Here is a 20,577-nt window from a genome sequence, read left to right on the forward strand (position 1 = left end):
TTTGGCTGAACACATCAGGTTAAAAATCTGTTTGACCTTAGTGGCTTTTCTTTTAATAGGGCAGAAGAAGGAAGTTGAAGTCTGGACGGTTTTTTGTCTGCAGAGCTGTAATGATCCCTGCAAGGGATCGTAAAATCCACTGTGATGTTGCAGCTGAGCTGACCCACTGAGTTGCACAACCCTGGGGCAGGGAGCACCTGTGGGGTTACCTTCACTGGCTTGTCACCTGGTTCTGCTGTCTTTACTAACTGGCACTTGTAGTTTTGCTGTCTGACCTCCTTTCCTTTCTGCTGAAGTGTAAGATGTTGCTAACTCTCTGTCTTTTTCACCCCCAGGGAGTGGAGCGACTGCGGTGGTGCAGGCAGCCTTCTGCACTCCAAAGAAGGAGAGGGTGGCAATTAAACGGATCAATCTTGAGAAGTGTCAGACGAGCATGGATGAACTCCTGGTATGCAATCCAAATTGTCTGGGGCCTTGTGTTTCAGTTAGTCTGACCTCTGGGTTTGCTAAGTGCCTTAAACTTTCTTGAGGTGAGGTGGGAGTTTGTCACTGATTTCACCAGAGGCAGTTCAGTAGTCCTGGTTATGGGACACAGTGCTTGAAGTGTTAAAAAGAGCAACTGCTGGAGAAATACAGACTATTTGTTCAGAGCTAAGCACTGTGTGTAATCCCTTTGTTTTGAAGGGAGTTAATGTGCAAGTGCGAAGCTCAGCTGTACCCACAAGAGCTCTGCAGTTTGAGGGAGATCCAGAGCTACATAATTCCACAATCTTTAAAATTTAAGGGAATGGTTTTGGTTTCTTTTCTGCAGTTGTTTGTATCTTTTTCCCTTCATCTTCCTTTTACCTTCACCTGTAAAGAGAAAAACTGAAAGAATTAGCTCTTGTTCCTAATCTCTTTCTGGTACTGATGCCAGCTAAGGGATCACTCTGACGTATTGCAGGCTGCCATATGGAAACCCCCACTAATTCTGAGGTCAGGACAGGAGGTAGAGTCTTTTGGAGCTGTAGCTCTGTAATTTATGATTCTGTGATTCTATTCTAATTTTCTTCTGCTGTGTGCTTCTTTTCTCAAGATTTTCTTGGTGGAAAACAGGTAGCTGGTAGCTGAAATTTCCTTTTTCTCATCTGGCTTGTATGCAGATGGGTTTTCTTCATTTTCTCCTTTCTATGGTGTTTGTGTACTGATGCTTCTGTGGTGCAGCAGTTCTCACATTTGCCTCACATGTGGAAGGTCCCTGGATTTAAGCCAGGCAAAAATGGAATTATAGGTATCTGCAAAACTACTCCAGTAAAGAGGAAGATGTCACTTTTTAGTGTGCCTGTGAAGTGTCATGTGTTGTAGGACTTTTAAGATGACCTACGTTCAAATCCTCTTACGGCTCATGCTAGCGTAGGAGTTCAAGATCTCTTTGCTTTTCACAGTTGGTCTTTTTGTCCTGATACCAACCCTTGGCACTCTTTTCAAGGCTTTGATGTGACTTGTCCGTACTACTCTGCCGCAGTTGTATTTCAAACTATGTTGTCATGATGTAGTAATTGAGATTGTTAGTCTTTGAGTAATTGCCAAATCCAGCTGAAAGGGTTAGGTTCAGAAAGATAGGCTGCGGAGACTTGGCATGTAATTTTAGATAAGTACTTCTAATTGCATACTTTAAATCTCTGGTTGACCCGTTCCTCACAATGATTTTTCTTGTTGTCAGCTCTCCTAAGCTTCTGATTTTGTGACCAGATCTAGCGTGGCTCCTTCTGTAGGCTTGTGTATGCAGCTGTAGGTACTTGTGAACTTAAAGTTGTGGAGGGGGGGAAGAGGATTGTTCTGAGCTGTAGCAGCTTCCTGGGACAGTGGTTGCCAAGGTTGTTGTGCGAAAAAGAACTTTCCCTGGGTTTGTTCTGGATTTGACAGTTTCTTGAATGTCATTATCCAATACAAGAACCGAAGGGTGGAAATCCTGATTTCCCTGCCATGTGCTTTTACCTTCCCTGCTTTTTATCCTGTTGTAACATTTGTTTCTTTTCCAAAGTAAATATTCTCAAGCTTTTAAATCTTGTGTCCCTTCATGGCTGTTTCCTTGATCAATTAAATAAGCTTTTTTAAAGCAACTACTTGCTATTGCAAGATTGTATGGTTTTTTTTTTTCTCTCAGAAAAGTAAGATTACAGTGGTTTTAAGAGGCAAGTGCAAAGAGAAATAAGATGAGTTCATACTGGGGTATGTTGTGCCCGCTCCTTGTTTTTTCTCCTCTCCCGCAATGCAGTTAAAAGCATGAACTTGAGCTTTTATTAGATCCATTATCCTTATATTGCACTGAAGGTATCTGAGCACAATAGCTGGCTTATGCCTGGGGTCATGCTCTTACTACAGCACTGCCCAGGCATTAGAGAACAGGATAGAAAAGGGAAAATTGTGCTTAAATGATTTTTTTGGGAAGAGGTTTATACACTTTTTCAGACTAATAGACTTCTCTGTTAAGCCAAGCTTGTTTATTCCTAGAATCTGCCTGGCAAAGAGGGTAAAGCGGTGTTGCTTGAGAGAGGATGGAGGGACCGCAAACAGTTTTGCCAGCAGTAAGGATGACTTATTTCTTTGACTCTTTCAGTGTCTGTGTTGCTCAGTGACTAGTGCCTCTGCTTCTGGAGCTGGAGGAGAAGAGAGGTGTTAGTTTGAGGTGGGTTTGGAAAATGCACAGTGACTGTGTCCCTGGCTGAATGGATGAGTGGCCTTGAGCTTCCCACCTCCCAGCTTGTGGAGATGCCATACTTAGAGTGATTAAGTGGTAGGACTTCGGCTTGTTAAAAGTATCGATCTGGATCCTTGTATCTCAGCAAACACTTGGGCTGTGTGCGTGGTCAGGAATAACCTGCATGTCACTGCGTGACAGCACGTGGTGATGCAGTGGGTTAATTTACTGCTGCTACAGGGTGTGGACATGTAGGAAGCACCAATTTTGTTGCATCATGAGCAAAGCAAGTGGAGGGCATACAGCTCTCCAGAAGTGCTAATTGCTGTGAAGAGCAGAGAGGCAGGAATCATGAAGTGCAGAGATGTGGCTCTTTTTAGCCCAGCTGCTGAACTAGGTGATATGTCAGGAATTTCAGTGCATGTTATTTGTTTTTTTTTTTTCCTGTACATTTTTTGAATTCTCCCAGAGCTTTTCTAGATGACATGTGTGGTTTCAGCTGGAAGGGAAGTACCAAATAACTTATAATGATTCTTGCTTGCTGATGTGACTGCAAGTGGAGTGTAAGGGGGGATGGTCAAATACAGTGCTGACTACAATTGGTTTTGGATTTTTTTTGTGGGTTTTTTTTTTAAACTGAAATTCCACTTCTTACTTGTTCTACGACCCAGAGTAGTTAACAAACTTAGGCAGCATTTGGTGCATGTTCGTAAAGTCTGCTCCGTGTAGTGTGTTTCACAGCTCAACCCTGTTCACTGCTGCGTTTTGCTCTTACCTCTCCTTTCCTTTGTGGGCTGCTGGCTGCGTTGTGCTGTTGCTGATCCTTGAAACACAGTGGTGTAACTTTTCCCTCAAAATAGCCACACCTCAGGCTTTTTCCTTCTTGTTTTAAAGAATTATTGATCTGAAAGGCCTTAAACCTCCCCTGTGTTCAGTAACCTCCGCTTCATTGGCATACAGTTAATGCTGAGTTAGCTTGCTTTCACCAGATGGATTTCTTTTTTTTTTTTTCCCCTCCGTGCATTGAACAGCAGATGACATGAGTTGTCAGCTTAGCAGTTAGTAAGAATGTTGAGCGGCAGAGAGGAGAACATAAGCTATGAAGTATTTCACATTGGGCTTTCCCAGCTGCGGGAGAACTGCTGCACATTTAGTTCCTAGCATGATTCAACAGGAGACAGGTTCAGGAAGGAGCATGGAAGATTTACTGTTGCCGCTCCTAGGATGAGATTCCAGACTCTTCCTAGTCCAGAGACTGATAGGACTGAGCCTGACAGGTCTACACATGAGAGGAGTGAAGTGAAGGTACTGCTCTTCCCTTGCTGTGCTCAGAGGGCAGTTAAGGAAGCCAAGCGAACATATTGAACTGCCACAAGAAGCACTGTCCTTTTGAATTTCCTGAAATTAACCTGGGGAGCTTGCTGCCAGTGATGTGGAGATCAAACATTGTGTGAGATTAAATAAATCAACCTACAGTTGAGAAGGTTAAATTATATGGGATTTAAAGAAAGGATTATGAACTCCCCTGGTTTAAAGCATAAGGCAACTGTTAACTGCCCAGGCTTAGTCAGAAGTCTTCCCTCTGGGCAGATAACTGTGTAACTGCTTGTTATAAGGTTTTACACCTTCTTTTGAAGAATTGGGCAGGATATTGAACTGGCTTTGATCTGACAGAGCTGTTCCTACAAGTGGATTAACCCGTCTATGGGGTTGTTGGGAACAAAGCAGCAGACTGTGGTAGAAATAGTACAGATGTCTCATCCGTGCCTGTCATCCTTTGGGAATTGCTGTAATAATTCCATTTTCACTCCTGAAGGACCTTTACACTTGCTCCATGGGGGAAAAAAGTCCCAAAGTGTCAGTGCCAGGGAGTCTGGTGTATAATATGTGGCACCTGCATGGTTGGCTGATGGGCCGTGTTATGCGGATCTTGCATGATGCGATTGCAGCTTTACAGAAGACCTAAACCTGAGCTGGGTACAGCTTGGTTGTGTTGTTTCCCAAAAGAGCAAGAACAGAAATCTTAATTACTGTGCTGGTTGAAGTTTGTGGGTGGGCTTTTTTTGTGTGAAGTATTGACTATCGTGATCAATGTTGTCCCTCACGTGGGTTGAGTGAGCATCACATGGTGCATGTAAGGGAATTTGGAATTGGCTGCATGAACTAATCACAAATTTCAGGCATTGTTGAGCCATAAGCACTGGGTATTGATCTAAACAACTGTAAGGGCCACCGATACGTTAGGTGGCCTGTAAGGGTCACTGATGCTTTAGTTGGCAAAGTGTGCAAAGCTGGCTTCACTTGCGACTGTGGGATGAGTCAGTAGCTTGCCCTTTCACTTTGTGGCTGAAACCAATAAAAAATGGGTGTGTATTAATTGCCACACTGTTAGTTTTAAACATCTGCTTCCCTCAGTACTTTATCACTAATGCTGCAGACCTTGACAGAGCGAATGAGCACCAAATGATGCTGAAGAACAGCCATTGAAACGAGCAGCTGCCGAGTGACTTCACACTGGGGCGCTTTCTTCCTATCCCCTGTGATTCCTTTATGGGTGAAGACTTTTTATCCCGTTCAGAATTGTTTCTGCTGTTGCTCTCGATGGGCTACTCTAACTGTTTTTTAATCGTGCCGCTCTATCTCCTGTAGTCACATTTTGAGATGAGGAGTTGAACTGGATAATCCAGATGTGGAAGTTGAATCAGAATCTCTGATTCTGAGCTTTGTTCTTTTTCCCTATCATGTTCAAAAAAAGTCTCTCAAGCTGGTTGTGATAGAAGACGTTTTTGATTTTTTTTTTTTTTTTTTTTTTTTAATGCTGATGTTTAGCAAGGGGAATGAATTAATATTCTCGATTTTACAACCTTTTGGCTAAACCATGAGAATTTCACATGGAACAAAATTTGAACAATTATGGCTGCCTGTGAGACTGGAGCTCTGAATTCTGCTTTAAAAGGGTGATGAAGAGCTTTCATGCCTTATACTTTGAGATTTCAACAGAGAGACAAGTTCTTTGCCAGCTGTGGGTGTATTCAAGGTGGGGATCACATCTGACCTGCTCTGATTTTCTCCCCTTCATGCTGTCCCACAGTTCTCTTACAGCTGCAATTGCCTTCTAGTAAGGTAGCCAAGTTGACAGCTTTCTGGATTCCTCCGAATTTGGAGGTAACCACATGAAAGCACACTGCTGCTGTATTGTATCTCTGGAGTTCCTGTCAACATGTTGGCAGTAATAAATAAAGCATGATTTTCATCCTCGTATTTGAAAGCAAGTGTCTTTTGAACCATGCCTCAGGGACAGAGGACAGATAAACACAAGGAGTAGAATGTGATGATGTGAACAGAAAATACCAGTAAGAAAGTTCAGCCAGTAGCTTAAACACAGCCCTACCCGTTTTGTATTTCTGCTCCTATTCACTCAAACTTCAGTTGTACATCAGTGGGCAAATAAATCCACTTCCGAAATAGCAGATCTGCAGAAGTGTGTCTGACTTAGAGTAGACTAGTAGGTTTCTTATGATTCTAAATTATACTTCACAACAGTTTTATTAGTGTTTCCCAAGCCTTGAAATACTTCTTTTATTGCCCATAGAAGTACTGAAAACATTCATCAGAACCCTTAATGGAAGACATGGAGGCCTTTATAGCTAATCCCACTCTTATTTGCTTTTGGTATTTGACAGTGGAGATATTTTTAATATCTATCCCAAGGTGAGCATGTAACCATCTCCATGCCAGTGCCTGTGTCTAGACGTGTTTTTATCGGTGATTCATTCTCCGTAGCTGAGCAGAAGGTGGAAACGGGGAATCGAGTGAGGCTGCTGAGCTGTGGTGGTGCATAAGGCAGAGCTGTCCGCCATCCGCTGGATCTGCGGGTGGCTGGAGGGGTCTTGATAAGTGACCCGTGACTGTTGGTAGAGCGAGAATAAAGCAAGGTTTCTAGCCTAGAGTAAATAAAGCCCAAATAAATTCTGACGTTTAGCACTCGCATTATTACTGAGGGGTAGAAATCACGGAGATTTTTATGAGGAGTCTTCCAATACAGTTTTATGCTAGTGGAAATGAGCACAGCTCTAACTCAGTTATTTCTTCTTCCCGTAATTTGAAGTAACAGGCTTGTTAGGGAGGAGACAGGGAAGGAAGTCTTTGACTGCTCGGACTTTGTCACGTTTGAAGAGCCACGAACTCTTTGAAAAACTTTAGAAATAGGCTTCAAGCTGCGATTACTACACACAGAAGACCTGTTGCTGCATTTTATCCCCTCCTCCTTGTTTTTTCCTGTAAGTTTTCTTTTGAGCAGAGCTCCCTGGTGATCCTTGACTGAGATTCCTGCCTTAACTACAGCTCTTCAGCCCGTGGGTTTGTAGTGGTGGAGCACACACTGTTGTGTGCCTGGCAGAGCTGGTGTGGTTTCAGTTATGTGAGGAAGCGTTTTGACTGCAAAGCCCACTATGATTTGCCGTGATCAGTTAAAACAATTGTATGTGTTGAGCCTCTGGGATGTTGGTACCCTCTGGGAGGGGTGAAGAAGAGCAAAGCTTTGGTGTAGCTGCTGTGGGATTTGCCTAGGGAGCTATAAAAATGGGGTTGGAGGTCTGTGGGTGAGAGGGAAAGTCTGCCCAACTGCTGCTCTTTCTGGTTGGAAATAATGTAAAACTACTGCAAATCATGGGCTGTGATACAATTAATTATTCAGAGATATGCTACACTCTGTGAGAAATAGCTTAATCTGCCTGTGTTACACATGCAGGAGCTGACTGAGATGTTTAATTGCATAGATCAGGCTCGTGATTATTTGTTTTCCCTCTTTGTGCACTGAAGCTTGTGACAGATTTGAGATTTGTTTCTATTTTTTTTTAATTATTATTATTTTTAAACCACGCTTCACAGCCTGGGGAGCAGACTGTGATAATGAATGAGAGAGGAAGCTCTTGGAAAATAACAAAATAGTAACTGAGCGCAATGGAATGCTTGCAGAATGCTGTAGTACAGAGCTGCTCCAATGGCAAAGATCTGATCCAGGTCTAGGCCCTTAAATAAACTTGGTCCAGACTTTGTCTCATGTCTCCTGAGCTCCAGTGGGTACACTAATACATATAAAATATGCACTGTTTGTGTCTATTTCTTGTACTACTCTCTGGATCTCCCAGGGAGCTAGTTCAAAATATTTTGAGTGGTCTAGCTAAGAAAAGATCAAAACAGCTCTTCTGGGTTGTTTCTGAGAATGAGGGATTTGGGGCAGGTCTGGCTGATGGGATGATTACCCAGAGTCCTGCTTGCTTCTTACCACCTGTGTGTCTTCTGGTGCCACTTGTACATTTGTGAGGTTTATTTAATTGTCTGAGAGAGAAGTTATGCACTTAGAATTTGCTTGCATGTTTAAAGGAAAAAAAAAATTAATCTTAAATTTAATCTTTAGGCTGAATGCTGATTTCAGGCTTGTGGACCAAGATTGTGTCAGGTTTATGGATCCGTTAACTAAGGGCTCAGTTCAGCGCTCTGAGCAAGTCCAAAATGATCCCAGAGTAAGCAAATGAATTCAAAACTGAGCACAGTGAGTTTTGAAAAGGTTGCAGGAATCAAGTGTTGTGCTTAGGTTTAAAGCCCAGAGCTTTCCAGTCAGGTTTTGGGCAGGGAGTATGACAGGGCACAAAGCAATCACTCAGTCTGACCTGTGTTACCTGGGGCCCCAGTTTCCATCCATTCCCTGGGAGAAATTTCAAGTGGGGAAATAAAAAGAACATAACTTTTTGTTGTTGTTGGCAGCTTTTTCTGTCGAGGGATTTCTCTGCATTGTGAAGAAACCTAACAAGAAAGCAGTAGAAAACTCCAAAGGTGCTGATTTATTTGTTTTTTGAAAAATAGCTTGATACAAGTGAGTGCAAGGAAGGCAGCTGGAGCTGTCAGAGTAAGCAGAGGATGTTGTTTCAGGCTCTATTTATTTTCACGGACTAGTTTTTATTCAACGAGTACGCTACACGGAGATGAATAGTCTACTTGCTACTCTTTCCTGTTTAGAAGGATTCTTCTTTCATCTGCTTATTGGAGTTTCCAGGAAAGTTGGTGCCTCTTCTAGAGAGGCAGAAAGAGGAACCAAGTATGTTCCATTCCTCAAATGCACCGACTCCCTGAAAAGCAGTATTGACGTGGGTAAACCAACATGAGCTGCTTTGGAGCTGTGATTGCCAGCGAAACCCTTGCCAAGGGGGAGCAGTCTGCCTTTAGACTACACTCAGTTGCAAGCAGAGCTTTGTACGGGAGCAGAAGGAGAATACGTTGCATCTGGGGGGTGTCCTGAGCATGAGCGAGTCCCTTCTCAGAGCTCTCACTTGTGCCCAGACACAGGAAAGGATCAGGGAGTGAAGGTCCCTTGCTCTCCTCCTTCCCTGTGTGTTTGGGATTACCGTGCTTCTCTGTGACTTGGGGAGGGAATTGACAGTGAGCAGTGATTAAACTTTCGGAAAGTAAGTGGCATGTGTGTGTTCAGTGAAGGAGTGTCTTAGTTGAGAGAGCAGAAGTTCAGTGTATCGGACGGGGGATGAGTGTCCGACATGAGTGATGCTGGAGGGCACAACTTGACAGATTGGGGAGCTTGGCTGTAGTTTCCAGCTTGGCTGAAGCACAAAGGCCCAGCTGGGTGTAGTGCAGGGCACCAGGCATGGCTCTGTGGCTGGCTTTTGCCTAAAGACAGTCAAGGAACTGCAAGGTGTTCTATCCAAACTGGTGATTCGTGCCTGCATAATGAAAAATCACTCAATGCTTTCTGTGGTAGTGTTCCTCCCATAACCTGGAAGACTTCAACTCGTAAGCAAGTCTAAGAATAAACATGATCAAAACTCAAACAATGTAGTATTTGAGCATATTTCATATTGTAGTTCCTCAGCAGTGGCCAATTACTTCCTTAATCTCAAACTGAATTCCCTCTTCTTCCAGTATGAGAGCAGATAGAGCTGTCCTTTGTGCCTCCAACCTGACTGCTTTCCTGCTGGGAGTAAACATTAGGAATAAAGGCCTTTTTCTCCCAGAGGCAAATATTTCCCTTTCTCATCCAAATGTTAGTCTTCAACAGATTATGCATCTGTTGTGTAATGTCTCATTGAAAGGAGTCAGCATGAACTTTTTGGGTAACAGACTGGTGTAAATTCTTGGGAATATTCTGTTGTGGCTGCATGCAGGTATATTAGTTAAGACCACTTTACCCTTGCCAGAGGGTTTTTGGTCAAATTCCAGATGGACAGGAAGAGTACCCTAAAACATCCTTGTGCCTTAGTATGATGCAGGCTGAGTATTAAGGATATTTTTGGATTTTTTGACTTTAGCTTCTAGGTATCCTTTTTCTTTGCAGCCTGTTTGAACATTGTGTCTTCAGGAAGATAACTTCTATGTCTGAGGAATAGTAATCACAGGGTTCAACTCCTAATGCTTTGTTTTTCTCTACAGAAAGAAATTCAAGCCATGAGTCAGTGCCATCACCCCAACATTGTATCTTACTACACATCATTCGTGGTGAAAGATGAGCTTTGGCTGGTGATGAAGTTACTTAGTGGAGGTGAGTGATCCAATTTCTTTACCCTAAAATGCAGCATAAAAAGCTGTCTTCCAGTAATACCCTTGTTTACTTCCTGAGCTTTCCACTTGTGAATTAAGACATTTCATAGAATCCTGTAGGTTGGAAGAGACCTTTAAGATTGAGTCCAACTGTTAACCTAGTACTGCCAAGTCCACCCTAAACCATGTCCCTGAGCACCACATCTACGTGTCTTTTTAAATACCTCCAGGGATGGTGACTCAACCACTTCCCTGGGCAGCCTGTTCCAGTGCTTGACAGCCCTCTCAGTGAGGAAATTTTTCCTAATATCCAGCCTGAACCTCCTGTGATGCAACTCGAGGCCATTTCATCTTGTCCTGTTGCTTGTTACTTAGGGGAAGAGACTGACCCCCACCCTGCTAGAGCCTTGTCCCCTGAAGCTCCTTTTCTCCAGACTGAATGATCCCAGTTCTTTCAGCTGCTCCTCATAAGATTCATTCTTGAGACCCTCCACCAGACTCGTTGCCCTTCTTTGGACACGCTCCAGCACCTTAGTGTTGTGTGTGGGTTTGTGATGGTGTGGGGTTTTTTTGTTTGGTGTTTGGGGTTTTTTTTTTGTTTTTTTTTTTGTTTTTTTTTTTAGTGAGAGGTCCAAAACTCAATGTAGATAGTATTCAAGGTGCAACCTCACCAGTGCCCAGTACAGGGGGACAATCACTGCACCAGTCCTGCTGGCCACACTATTCCTGATGCAGGCCAGGATGCCGTTGGCCTTGGCCCCCTGGGCGCGCTGCTGGCTCGTGTTCAGCCGACTGTCCATCAACACCCCCAGGTCCTTCGCGTCCCCCCAGCCCCCCCTCCCCGAGCCTGTAGTGTTGCCGGGGCTTGTTGTGGCCAAAGTGCAGGACCCAACACTTGGCCTTGTTGAACCTCGTACAGTTGGCTCGTCAATCAGATCACCCTGGAGAGCCTTCGCACCCTCAAGCAGATCAACCCTGCTGCCCTGCTTGGTGTCACCTGCAAACCTACTGGGGGTGCTCTCAATCCCCTCATCCAAATTATTAATAAAGATATTAAATGGAACTGTCCCCAACGCTGAGCCCTGGGGAACACCACTTGTGACTGCTGCCAACCGGATATAAGTCCATTCACCAGCACTGTCTGGGCCTGGCCTTTCAGCCAGTATTTTCCCCAGTGAAGGGCATGACCCTCCAGGCCCAGGAGAATGCTGTGGGAAATGGTGTCAGAGGCTTTACTAACGTCCAGGTAGACAACATCCACAGCCTTTCCCTCATCCGCTTGTCACCGAAGGGGATCAGGTTTGTCAAGCAGGACCTGCCTTTTGTAAACCCACGCTGACTAAGTCTGATCACCTGATTGTGATGGCACTCAAGATGATCAGCTTCCCTGGCACTAAGGATAGACTGACAGACCCATAGTTCCCTGGATTCTCATTCTGGCCCTTATTGTAGATGGGTGTCACATTTGCTGATCTCTAGTCCACTAGGATTAGCCAGGACTGCTGGTAGGTGACTGAACTGGCTTGGTGAGCACTTCTGCCAGCTCTGCCAGTACCCGTGGGTGGATCCCATCTGGCCCCATAGACTTGTTTGCGTCTAAGTAGAGCAGCAGGTCACTCGCCACTTGTCCCTTGGATTATGGGGCCTTCATTCTGCTTCCTGGCTCCATCTTCCAGTGTAGCAGGCTGAGTAAATATAAATAAAATAAATATTTCAAATATTTTTAATAACAATATTTCACTTCAACTCACTCAGCTCAGAAAGAGCTTCTCATGTTATGTACATCAGTAATAACACCTCGCTACATGACTGTGTGAGCTTTTTCTTCCCCTCTTTTTTTGTATATTTGACAGTGTTTCACATAATTACTTTGTATGTGTCTGCTGGATGACTCTTCTATTTGAAAACTGTAGAATTAGGACTTCAGACATTGACAAGAGAAACTTAAGTGCAGATGTAGTAGTTGAAACCATCTTAAACTTCTAGAAAGTGAGCCTCACAGTCATCTTCTCAAATGATGGATTTGAAGTGGTACTTCACAGGTCATGTTACTGAAAGTTTCTTCATCTTGCTCTGTAAGACCTGAATAAGATTTTGCACTAGAAAAGCGTGCAACTAACTACACTGAGCCCAACCCCTTCCTTTAGCTTTATCTCCTCTTGCATGGCTGGTTCCATGACCTTTTTCTCTCTTGTAACTCGGAGGCCTGCATGGTGCTGATGGCTACTGGCCATTCTGTTGATTTTAACGTACTTACATGTTGGCTGCCCTTGTGAGGAATTGAAATCACCTCTCTTTTGGGCAGAGCTGCTCCTATAATGTCAGTGCACGGCCTTAAAAAGGGAGGAGAACATCTGTGTGGGTCCAGCTTGATTTGGTTGGTGTCAGTCCTGAGAGCTTGGAGAGCTTGACAAAGCAACTGGGAATACTTCGGGCCGTTACAGTGTACTGCCTAGATAAAACAGAGCCAGGGAAACTTCCCCTTTCTGGATTTATTATCTCAGAAACAGCTGTTTTTTGAGAGAGAGATTTTGAAAATTTATTAGTAATGCTTTATTTGATGTCATAATATTTTCCAGGATTCCTGTTTAAGTTACAATTGAGACAAGAAGTGGAGTCAAGTTCTGGATGATATCATAATATTTTCTGGGATCCCTTTTTTAATTTGCAGTTGAGATGAGAAGTGGAATCAAGTTTTGGATAATAACACAGAGAACTTGTTAAGTCTTATGCCTTTCTTTAGGGAGACTTTATTTTCCTGGCACCCTATTGAAAAGGAATTGAAAGTTGAAAAAAACCCTGGGTGTCTTGCTTTTAAAAAAAGATATTTATTTGCTTCTCTGTTCTTGACTTAATACCGAGGACTGTAAAAGGCCAGAAGATGATGTGGAAAAATCTGGCAAAACCTTTTGGCTTTTTCCACAAGAGCTCAACAATGACCATAAAACACGTGTCTTTGAAGATCGTCTTTAGAGTATTTTAGCAGTTCTCTTTGGGGCACTCAAATTTCCTGCCAACTTCAGTCTGTCTTGGAGGGTTTATAATGTCTCGTGTGTCATTAAGCAATACACCCTCTCCTTTCTTGGAGGGACATGTAAGAAATCATTAAAGATAGGGTAGTGGGTTGTGTGTGGAAGAGAATCCCCTGCCAGCTTAGCTCAAGTAGTTCTGCGGTGTGTGTGAAGAGTGCATCGTAGAATCAGAGAATCACAGAATGGTCTAGGCTGGAAGGGACCTTAGAGATCATCTAGTCCAACCTCCCTGTCATGGGCAGGGACGCCTCTCAACTAGATCAGGCTACTCAAGGCTCCGTCCAACTTGGCCTTGAACACCTCCTGGGAGGGGGCAGCCACAACATCTCTGGGCAATTTATTCCAAAGTCTTGCCACCCTCGTACTGAAGAATTTCTTCCTAAGATCTAAGCTAAATCTCTTCTCCTTCAGTTTAAATCCATTTCCCCTTGTCCTGTCAGTGGAAACTCTTGTAAAAAGTCCCTCCCCAGGCTTCCTGTAGGTTCCCTGTAGGTATCTGTGGGAAGGTTTCTGCAACACAAGCAAATGGCATTTCAGGGGTGCAGAGGAAGGAGCAATGTTCATGTTTTGGGAGAGTACACAACTTCTTTGAAAAAAATGCACAGCTGCCTTAGCTAGTATTTTCACAGCAGTTTTATCTCAGAACAAAGTCAGGAGTAGACTCATCCTTGAACCTCCAAATGCTGTTTCTCTTATTCTTTGGTTTTGTTGTTTGATTTTTTTTTTTTTTTCCCACCTGATGAGAAGCTGGAAAAAAACCCCTTGACTCTTTGTGGACCGTCTTTTTGTTACCAAGGCATCGCAAATGTGAAGACCACATAATAATCATTGCTTTAGAACCAGCCTTTTAATGGTATGAATATGACCTGTTCTTATTTAATATTCGTTTTCAATGGACTTCTGGGCTCTATCGACTGATAGTTGATCCCTGTGCAGCCTGAGCATTAAGTGAGGTACTTCCAGTGAAGTACAGCTGTGACACGTCACTGGTGCGTACTTTGAAGACTAAAGTCGTGCAATAAGACAGACTAGTAGCAGTGTAATCCCCTCAAAACACTTCAGTGAGCCAATGTTAAATTTTCTCACTTAAAATGAGTCATTTTGGGGGTTGGGAGAATTGCTAAAGAACTCCAACAGACTTTGAGAATGACCTGTTGCTGCTTTTTATGCTGTAGGGTACCTTGAGAGAGATTTTTCAGCTGTTTTCACTTTATACTTTTTCATGGCTGTAGTTCAGAAATCTCATTTTAGATCTCGTAAGCAAATTCTACAGGACGGTCTTGAGGGTGTGGGAAGGAACTTGTGCGTTGGAGCTTTCCAAGTGAAGCGCTTTTTCATTCACTTTTAACGAGATTATTTCCAGTTGGTTTTGGGCTGAGTGATCTATGTAACAAGAAACACTTTAGAAGCTGCTTCTCATTCCTTTCGGCCTACTTCTTATCAGTAATAAAGCGTCTAGTTTTGTCGTCATTTGTCATCCAGCAGGAAAAATAATGATTTGAGTTTCTCAACAGGAAAAGCCTTTGAGCTGTTTTTAAAAACCAGAAAAGAAAAAAAAATTGACAGGGTGCAGCCTAACTCTTCCATTCTGCCTGACTATTCAGGGAGCATGGACTGAGAATTTGTACATCCCAGTATAAAGTCTGTTTTTATGTCTGTTCTGTATCCTTTTGGTGGCTTTTGTACTTGAGAATGTCTTCCGGGTAAAACTTCAGAATCTTGTTGCTTCTCTTCCATCAGTGTCAGTCTATACTGGCATGTGTTTTCAGGCTGAAACTACTTTTAATTTCAGCCTACTTATACTGACTTTATTACAGCCCACAAGACACACCGGACTGTAATGCAATTTTTATTTTTTGTAAGTGCAATTTAGTGTTTTTTCCTCATTGCAGTCATTTTGTTGAAAGCCTAACTTTGTCATGTATGCAAGTATTTTAGAAATGGCTCAGCCCGACTGGCCTTGTCGCTAGAACTGAAGATACCATTTTCCACGTTAGAAAGTCGGCAGCAGTGAGGAAGTAGGGTACCGGTGAGCTGCTGGGGAACAACACGTAAAACTGCTTATCTGCATCAGAGCCAAGTTAGACAAGCTGGTTGAAGTTACTCCTGAGAGCAGTTTGAACTGGCAGATCTGACACCGAAGCAGCTGCGGAGGCGCAGTTGTCGCTGATGGCAGAAGCATGGCCGTGATGACATCCAGCTGGTCGTGACAACGGGAGCTGGTGGGTCTGCTGCCTCTGACACGCTCTTGCAGATCTGGTGATGTGTGCTTGCGTCAGGCTTGTGAAGTATCTGCTCTTTCTGTTCCCTTCAGGAGAAATTTCAGGCCCTTTCCTCCAATGACAAAGTGTTTTGTAGGGACCTGAGCTTAGCGATGTCAGCCTGGCGCCCCAGTCCCGTGTTACTCCAAGCTAAACTCCAATGGCTATTTCTAGACAACTGCTGACCTGCTCTTTGCTTCGCTGCTTTTGCCCTCTCGTGAATTTTACTCGTGCCTTTTGAAAGCCATCCGAAGCCCAGCCCTGCTCTCTTAACTCCTGTGGCTTTTTGGTAGGAAGAGAAGCAGCTGTCCTTTTGATCTCGTGCATTTTCTGATTGTGACCTGTTTGCTCCTCTAAATTCTTGCAGGTTTTAACACAAGCTCTCATTTCACAGGCGACCCAAGGCCGTGGCGAACTCTACAAAACAGTTGCTTGTGTAAAACAGCCGTCTGTGGTGGCTGGCTACATCACACAACAGTTTTTACTGTCGTAGCCTGCTAGCAGATGAGGCCTCCGTAATATTTTTAAACTGTGTAAATCCTTTAAATATTCAAACATTTCCAAGTAGGGCTCTCGAGTCTTCTGCTTTCTTGAAGGCTTCTAATTAAATCTGCTAAGGAGATTACTACATTAAAATAGTTAAACCTTTTATTTTCCAAAAGTTTTTAAGATTATCTAATCAACTTCTTACTTTAACCTTTGATCTTGATTATCCGATGAAGTGCTTGGCCAGTAGTTCAGCAAGGCAGACCAAAAGGGATGTGTGGCCTCAGGTCTCCACCAGGGAGAGAGGACATCTTGTTCTGCTTCTGCTGTATTAATCTGTGATCCAGCCATTGCTCTAATTCCAGCAGTGAGTTACAATCAAGGCATAAGCCACAAGTTCTTAGAAATCCGAGTGTTTACGATGAATTATTTTGTTAAGATAGTGACGCTATTTTGAGTCTATCTGGAAGGTTTTTAATTTTATTTGCAGAGACGCAACTTAATTTCCAATACTTAAGGATAAGTCGGGATGGTAGGGACTGTGCATGATTGCAGAACACAGAGTGTGTGGATGGATTTCCACTCGCAGCTGTAATAGGAAAAGCATGAAAGAATAAATGTTTTGTCTTCAGGTTTTCTCTTGTAAGTGGCTTGGTCTCTAGTGCAATGGGCTGTTTTGCCCCCTTTATTGTATTATCTTGCTTCCTACCTTAATCTTGTCGTATTTCTTACACATCCATGCAGGTGTTCTAGAGGGAAGAAGGCAAGAAGGGGAAGTTTCCTTAACTCTTCCTTTCTGCTCAAGTGGTTTAAACAGAGTTAAGAAACTTCAAACCCAGAAACCCCAGTAATCTACTTTGTTGTCTTTTCCTTTGTTTTGCTAACTTGTTCTTTCCCTCACTTGGATGCTCTTTTACTCTGTCTGCATTCCTCAGCCCCAGAAGTATTGAACTCAAGCAGCTGTTCCTCCTTTTTTCATGTTTTCTTCCTCCGTTTGTCAGAGGCTGACAAGGTGCAAGTTTAATTCTTGGCTCTGATGATGCTCAGGTTCACTGAAACCACTGGCTTCTGCTGACATGTCTTAAAAGAAGCAGCAGTGAATCCTGCCAGCTCTTAGTTCTCAGAAATGCAACATGTGCAGCATCAGTGTCCATCAGGTTTGGGGCACACAGTGATTCTCAAAAAATTTTGTAATGATGCCCAGCACTGTTTTCCAGCGTATTTGTGGCAGACCTCTAAATGCCAAATCAGTGCAGGTTCTGTTGCCTGGTTTTTGTTTTTTGGTTGTTTCCTGGAAATTCAGTTGGGGTATTAAACTTTCTTGTCCTGCTTGCCAGACGCATTTAAAGGAGTTTTCTTTGCATTTAACCTATCCTATATCTTTGTCCTATCACTTAGGTTATAGTGTAACATGCAAGATGTGGCTCCTGCAGCAGCTAGCTCTGCTCTGTTCCTTTTGCCCCTGGGGGCAAGTAAAATTCCAGCCGTAATAGTCCAGCGTTTATCTGTGATGTTATTCTAAACAAGCTTTCCTTTCTGCTTAGGTTTTTGCACCTTGCTCCGTTTCAGCCACATGCGCTGAAGCATTAAGCAGCGTAACTGAGGACTGTCACGTGGACACTCTTCTTCCTCTCCTGAGGAGGAACCTCAGAAGCAGGCTTCCAAAACGCCATCACCGAGCGCTTGCTGATGTAGGCGAGGTCAAAGAAACGCGCTCTGGGTTTGGAACAGGACGCGTAGATGTTTGTGGTGGCTCACTGTTGAAAGTGAATCAGTGGAACAATTAGGACTTTTTACCCCAAGGGTGCGATTACACAAAAGTTTTCTCTAGCAGCAGAGCTGGTTTAAGAAGTTCCTGGCTGCTTGGTCTCCACCCTGCCTGGAAAACTGGATCACCAGTTACTGCAGTGATCTCATTTACAGTATGGCTTTGTAAACACATGCGTTGGCACGACAGAGAGGTGGTAAACTGTGCAGTTCTTTAATCTCAGTTTGCTGCTGAAGAAGACGCTGGAGTAGCACAGGTGTTGAAGGAGACAGTTTTGCTGGGTACACATGTAGGGTGGCAGGCAGGGCTGCATTTACTAGGTTTCAAGGCCGTCCATTGCAAATGGTCTGCTCTATACAAAACCTGAATATCCTTCTCTTACAAATTCAGGGTCTTGGTTTGCTTGTTGTGTCTTCTTTGCTCAGATACTGCTGTCATGGGTAGAAATCAACTACTTGCTTCTGGAAAGTTGCAACTGGCTTCTGTGAATGGAGTTCTAGCCTGGAGAAAAGGAGGCTGAGAGAAGACCTTCTAAACATCTATAAATATCTAAAGGGTGGGTGCAGGGAGGATGGAGCCAAACTCCTTTCAGTAGTGCCCAAATACAGAACAAGAGGCAACGGGCACAAGTTGGAACACAGGAGCTTTCTTTTAAATATGAGGAAGAGGTTTTTCACTGTGAGGGTGACAGAGCCCTGGCACAGGCTGCTCAGGGAGGTTGTGGAATCTCTGTCTTGGCAGACTTTCAAAACCCACCTTGACCCGTCCTGTGTGATGTGCTCTGGGCACATCTGGTCCTGCTTTAGCAGAGGGATTGGGCTAAATGATCTCTAGAGGTCCCTTCCAACTCTGATGAGTCTGTGATTCTGGCCTAGCTGGATATTCTCTAGCCATGCCAAAATAGGAAAGGTGAGCTTCGGAGCTTCCTGCCCTTTCACTTCTGGGGGCCAGCGGAGAGAGCAGCGGGCTGGCTGTTCTGTTGGCGCCGTTGCACAGACACCAGTCTGTTGCAGAACTGGTGCGAGCAGTGAGGAGTCCAGGAGAAGTTGTTCCCTGCCTGTTTGTCTTTGACTCACAACAGTTAGAGGTTCGGTTTTATCAGATGAGGATAAGTCTGAGTACAGCATCTTCTGTGGTCAGTAGGAGCTCTTGCGTTAGCAGCTCTTGGGGCAGGCTGGGAAACTGGTGAGTTTGAGCAGAAAACTGCTTCCCTTTCAAACCTGCCGTACAATTTGTACTGGGCAATTCATGATTTACTGAGATGTAATATTGTTTGTGATTGGCATCGATATACTGAAACTTTAACACTGAATGATAAATAATGCTAAATGCTGAATCAGATTGCACCGTGTCTCGTAGGCTTCCTGTTGGCGTGCCGCCGAGTATTTGATGGGCAGGAATTCATTTATAGCTGCGTTTTTTCCACATCAGTCTCTAAATCTTGTCACTTCTGTTGGGCTTTGAGATCGGTTACTCATCTTTAAACATCCTTATTCATGACAGCATTATTTAGTTTTAGGCTCCAGCTTTGGCTCTTCCCTCTGTCTTGTATTGCCTTTTCCTGATATGCTTCCCCTTCTGGGCTTGGAAGGGCTTTTCAGTCAGCCTCAGCTAAAACTAGTTCTTTTTTTCTCTCTCCCTTCAGACTGATCCCTCCTGTTCTGAGAATCTTGGAACTTCTACTCGTGCATTTCTAACAAGAATAATCAGGAGGGGACTGTTGTTATCAGACCTAGTGCCATGGATAATGCACACCAGAGTGTGTATCTATTTTAGATAACACTTCACAGTGTTATCTAAAATAAAAATTTTGTTCTAGGGGGGAGTCAAAGGTGTGTGTGTGTGTGTGTGTGTGTGTATATATATATATAAAATTTTAAAAAAAGATGTTATAGTGGATTTTTCCTCTTGTAAGGCTTGTAACTGTTCTCTGGTGTTTCCAGTGTGAATTTCATCTTCTGGCTGCTAGACTACGGGAGATTTTTGTCTTGCACAACGAAACTGAGCAGTTTGCACATGGAGCACAAATCCATACCGAAACTGCGTTTACGCGGAGATCCAGCTACGTTCGGATATACTCTCAGCTTCCCTGCTTACTCTTAAACTTGTTGGAAACCTGGCTCAGAAACTGACAGGATGTGAAATCACGCTGGTGTTTTCAAACAGTGTGGTTGGTTTGTAAAGCACGCGCTCACATACGGGTTGGATCTTGGTTCAAATTCAGCTGGATTAGTTTCCAGTTTATTTCCAGCAGTTCATGTGCTGCTGGATTGGGAACCAGCCGCTTGGTGTGACAATGGTCACTTTTCCCCCTCAGCTGAAGGTAGGGCTCTGAGCTACTAATTCCAGTTGGTGTAAGTGAGAAAACTTGTCTGCATCCTGTGTCAGTGCAGGTCTTACCCTTGTAAAAGTATCACGTGCTTGACTGAGGTCCTTGGGAACAACTTGGCATGGAATTTGTCAGGCTAACGCTGAGATCCAGTCTCTGTCTTCTGGCAGAAGGCTTTTTCCTCAGGAGCAAAATTCTCATGCCTTCTGCTTTCAACAAAGGAGCTTCGTGCTTACCTGTGGGTTCCTGTTTGGGGATCTGGGGATTCGGTCACTCCATGTCAGGTTTCCTGAGTCGCAGTGCTGGAAGATTTTGGACGTGGCACAAAGCAGTGTGGAAACACAGCCTGGCTGCACTCTTTGTATTCTCTTAAGGCTGTGCTTTACGAAGTTGCAGCTGAGTCAGTACCAACTCCCAAATTTGTTGTTAGGTAGAAAGATCACAACTTTAAATTGTGCTGTGAGTAGTAAAAC

At 43.8% G+C, this 20,577-nt stretch overlaps 1 protein-coding gene across 1 annotated transcript in view; it reads left to right on the forward strand.

Annotated features, from left to right (window-relative positions):
- Positions 1-335: 335 nt before the first annotated feature.
- Positions 336-20,577, forward strand: part of OXSR1 (oxidative stress responsive 1) — a gene marked incomplete at its 5' end in the record, with an annotated part of 73,463 nt that continues 53,221 nt past the window's right edge. Inside the window, 2 exons of the mRNA XM_009869115.1 lie at positions 336-448; positions 10,121-10,229. Of these exons, the coding sequence (XP_009867417.1) occupies positions 336-448; positions 10,121-10,229 (222 nt within the window). The remainder of the gene's footprint in view (positions 449-10,120; positions 10,230-20,577) is intronic.

This window comes from Apaloderma vittatum, unplaced genomic scaffold (assembly GCF_000703405.1).
Source record: "Apaloderma vittatum isolate BGI_N311 unplaced genomic scaffold, ASM70340v1 scaffold5775, whole genome shotgun sequence".
In the NCBI taxonomy this organism is placed as follows: Eukaryota; Metazoa; Chordata; class Aves; order Trogoniformes; family Trogonidae; genus Apaloderma; species Apaloderma vittatum.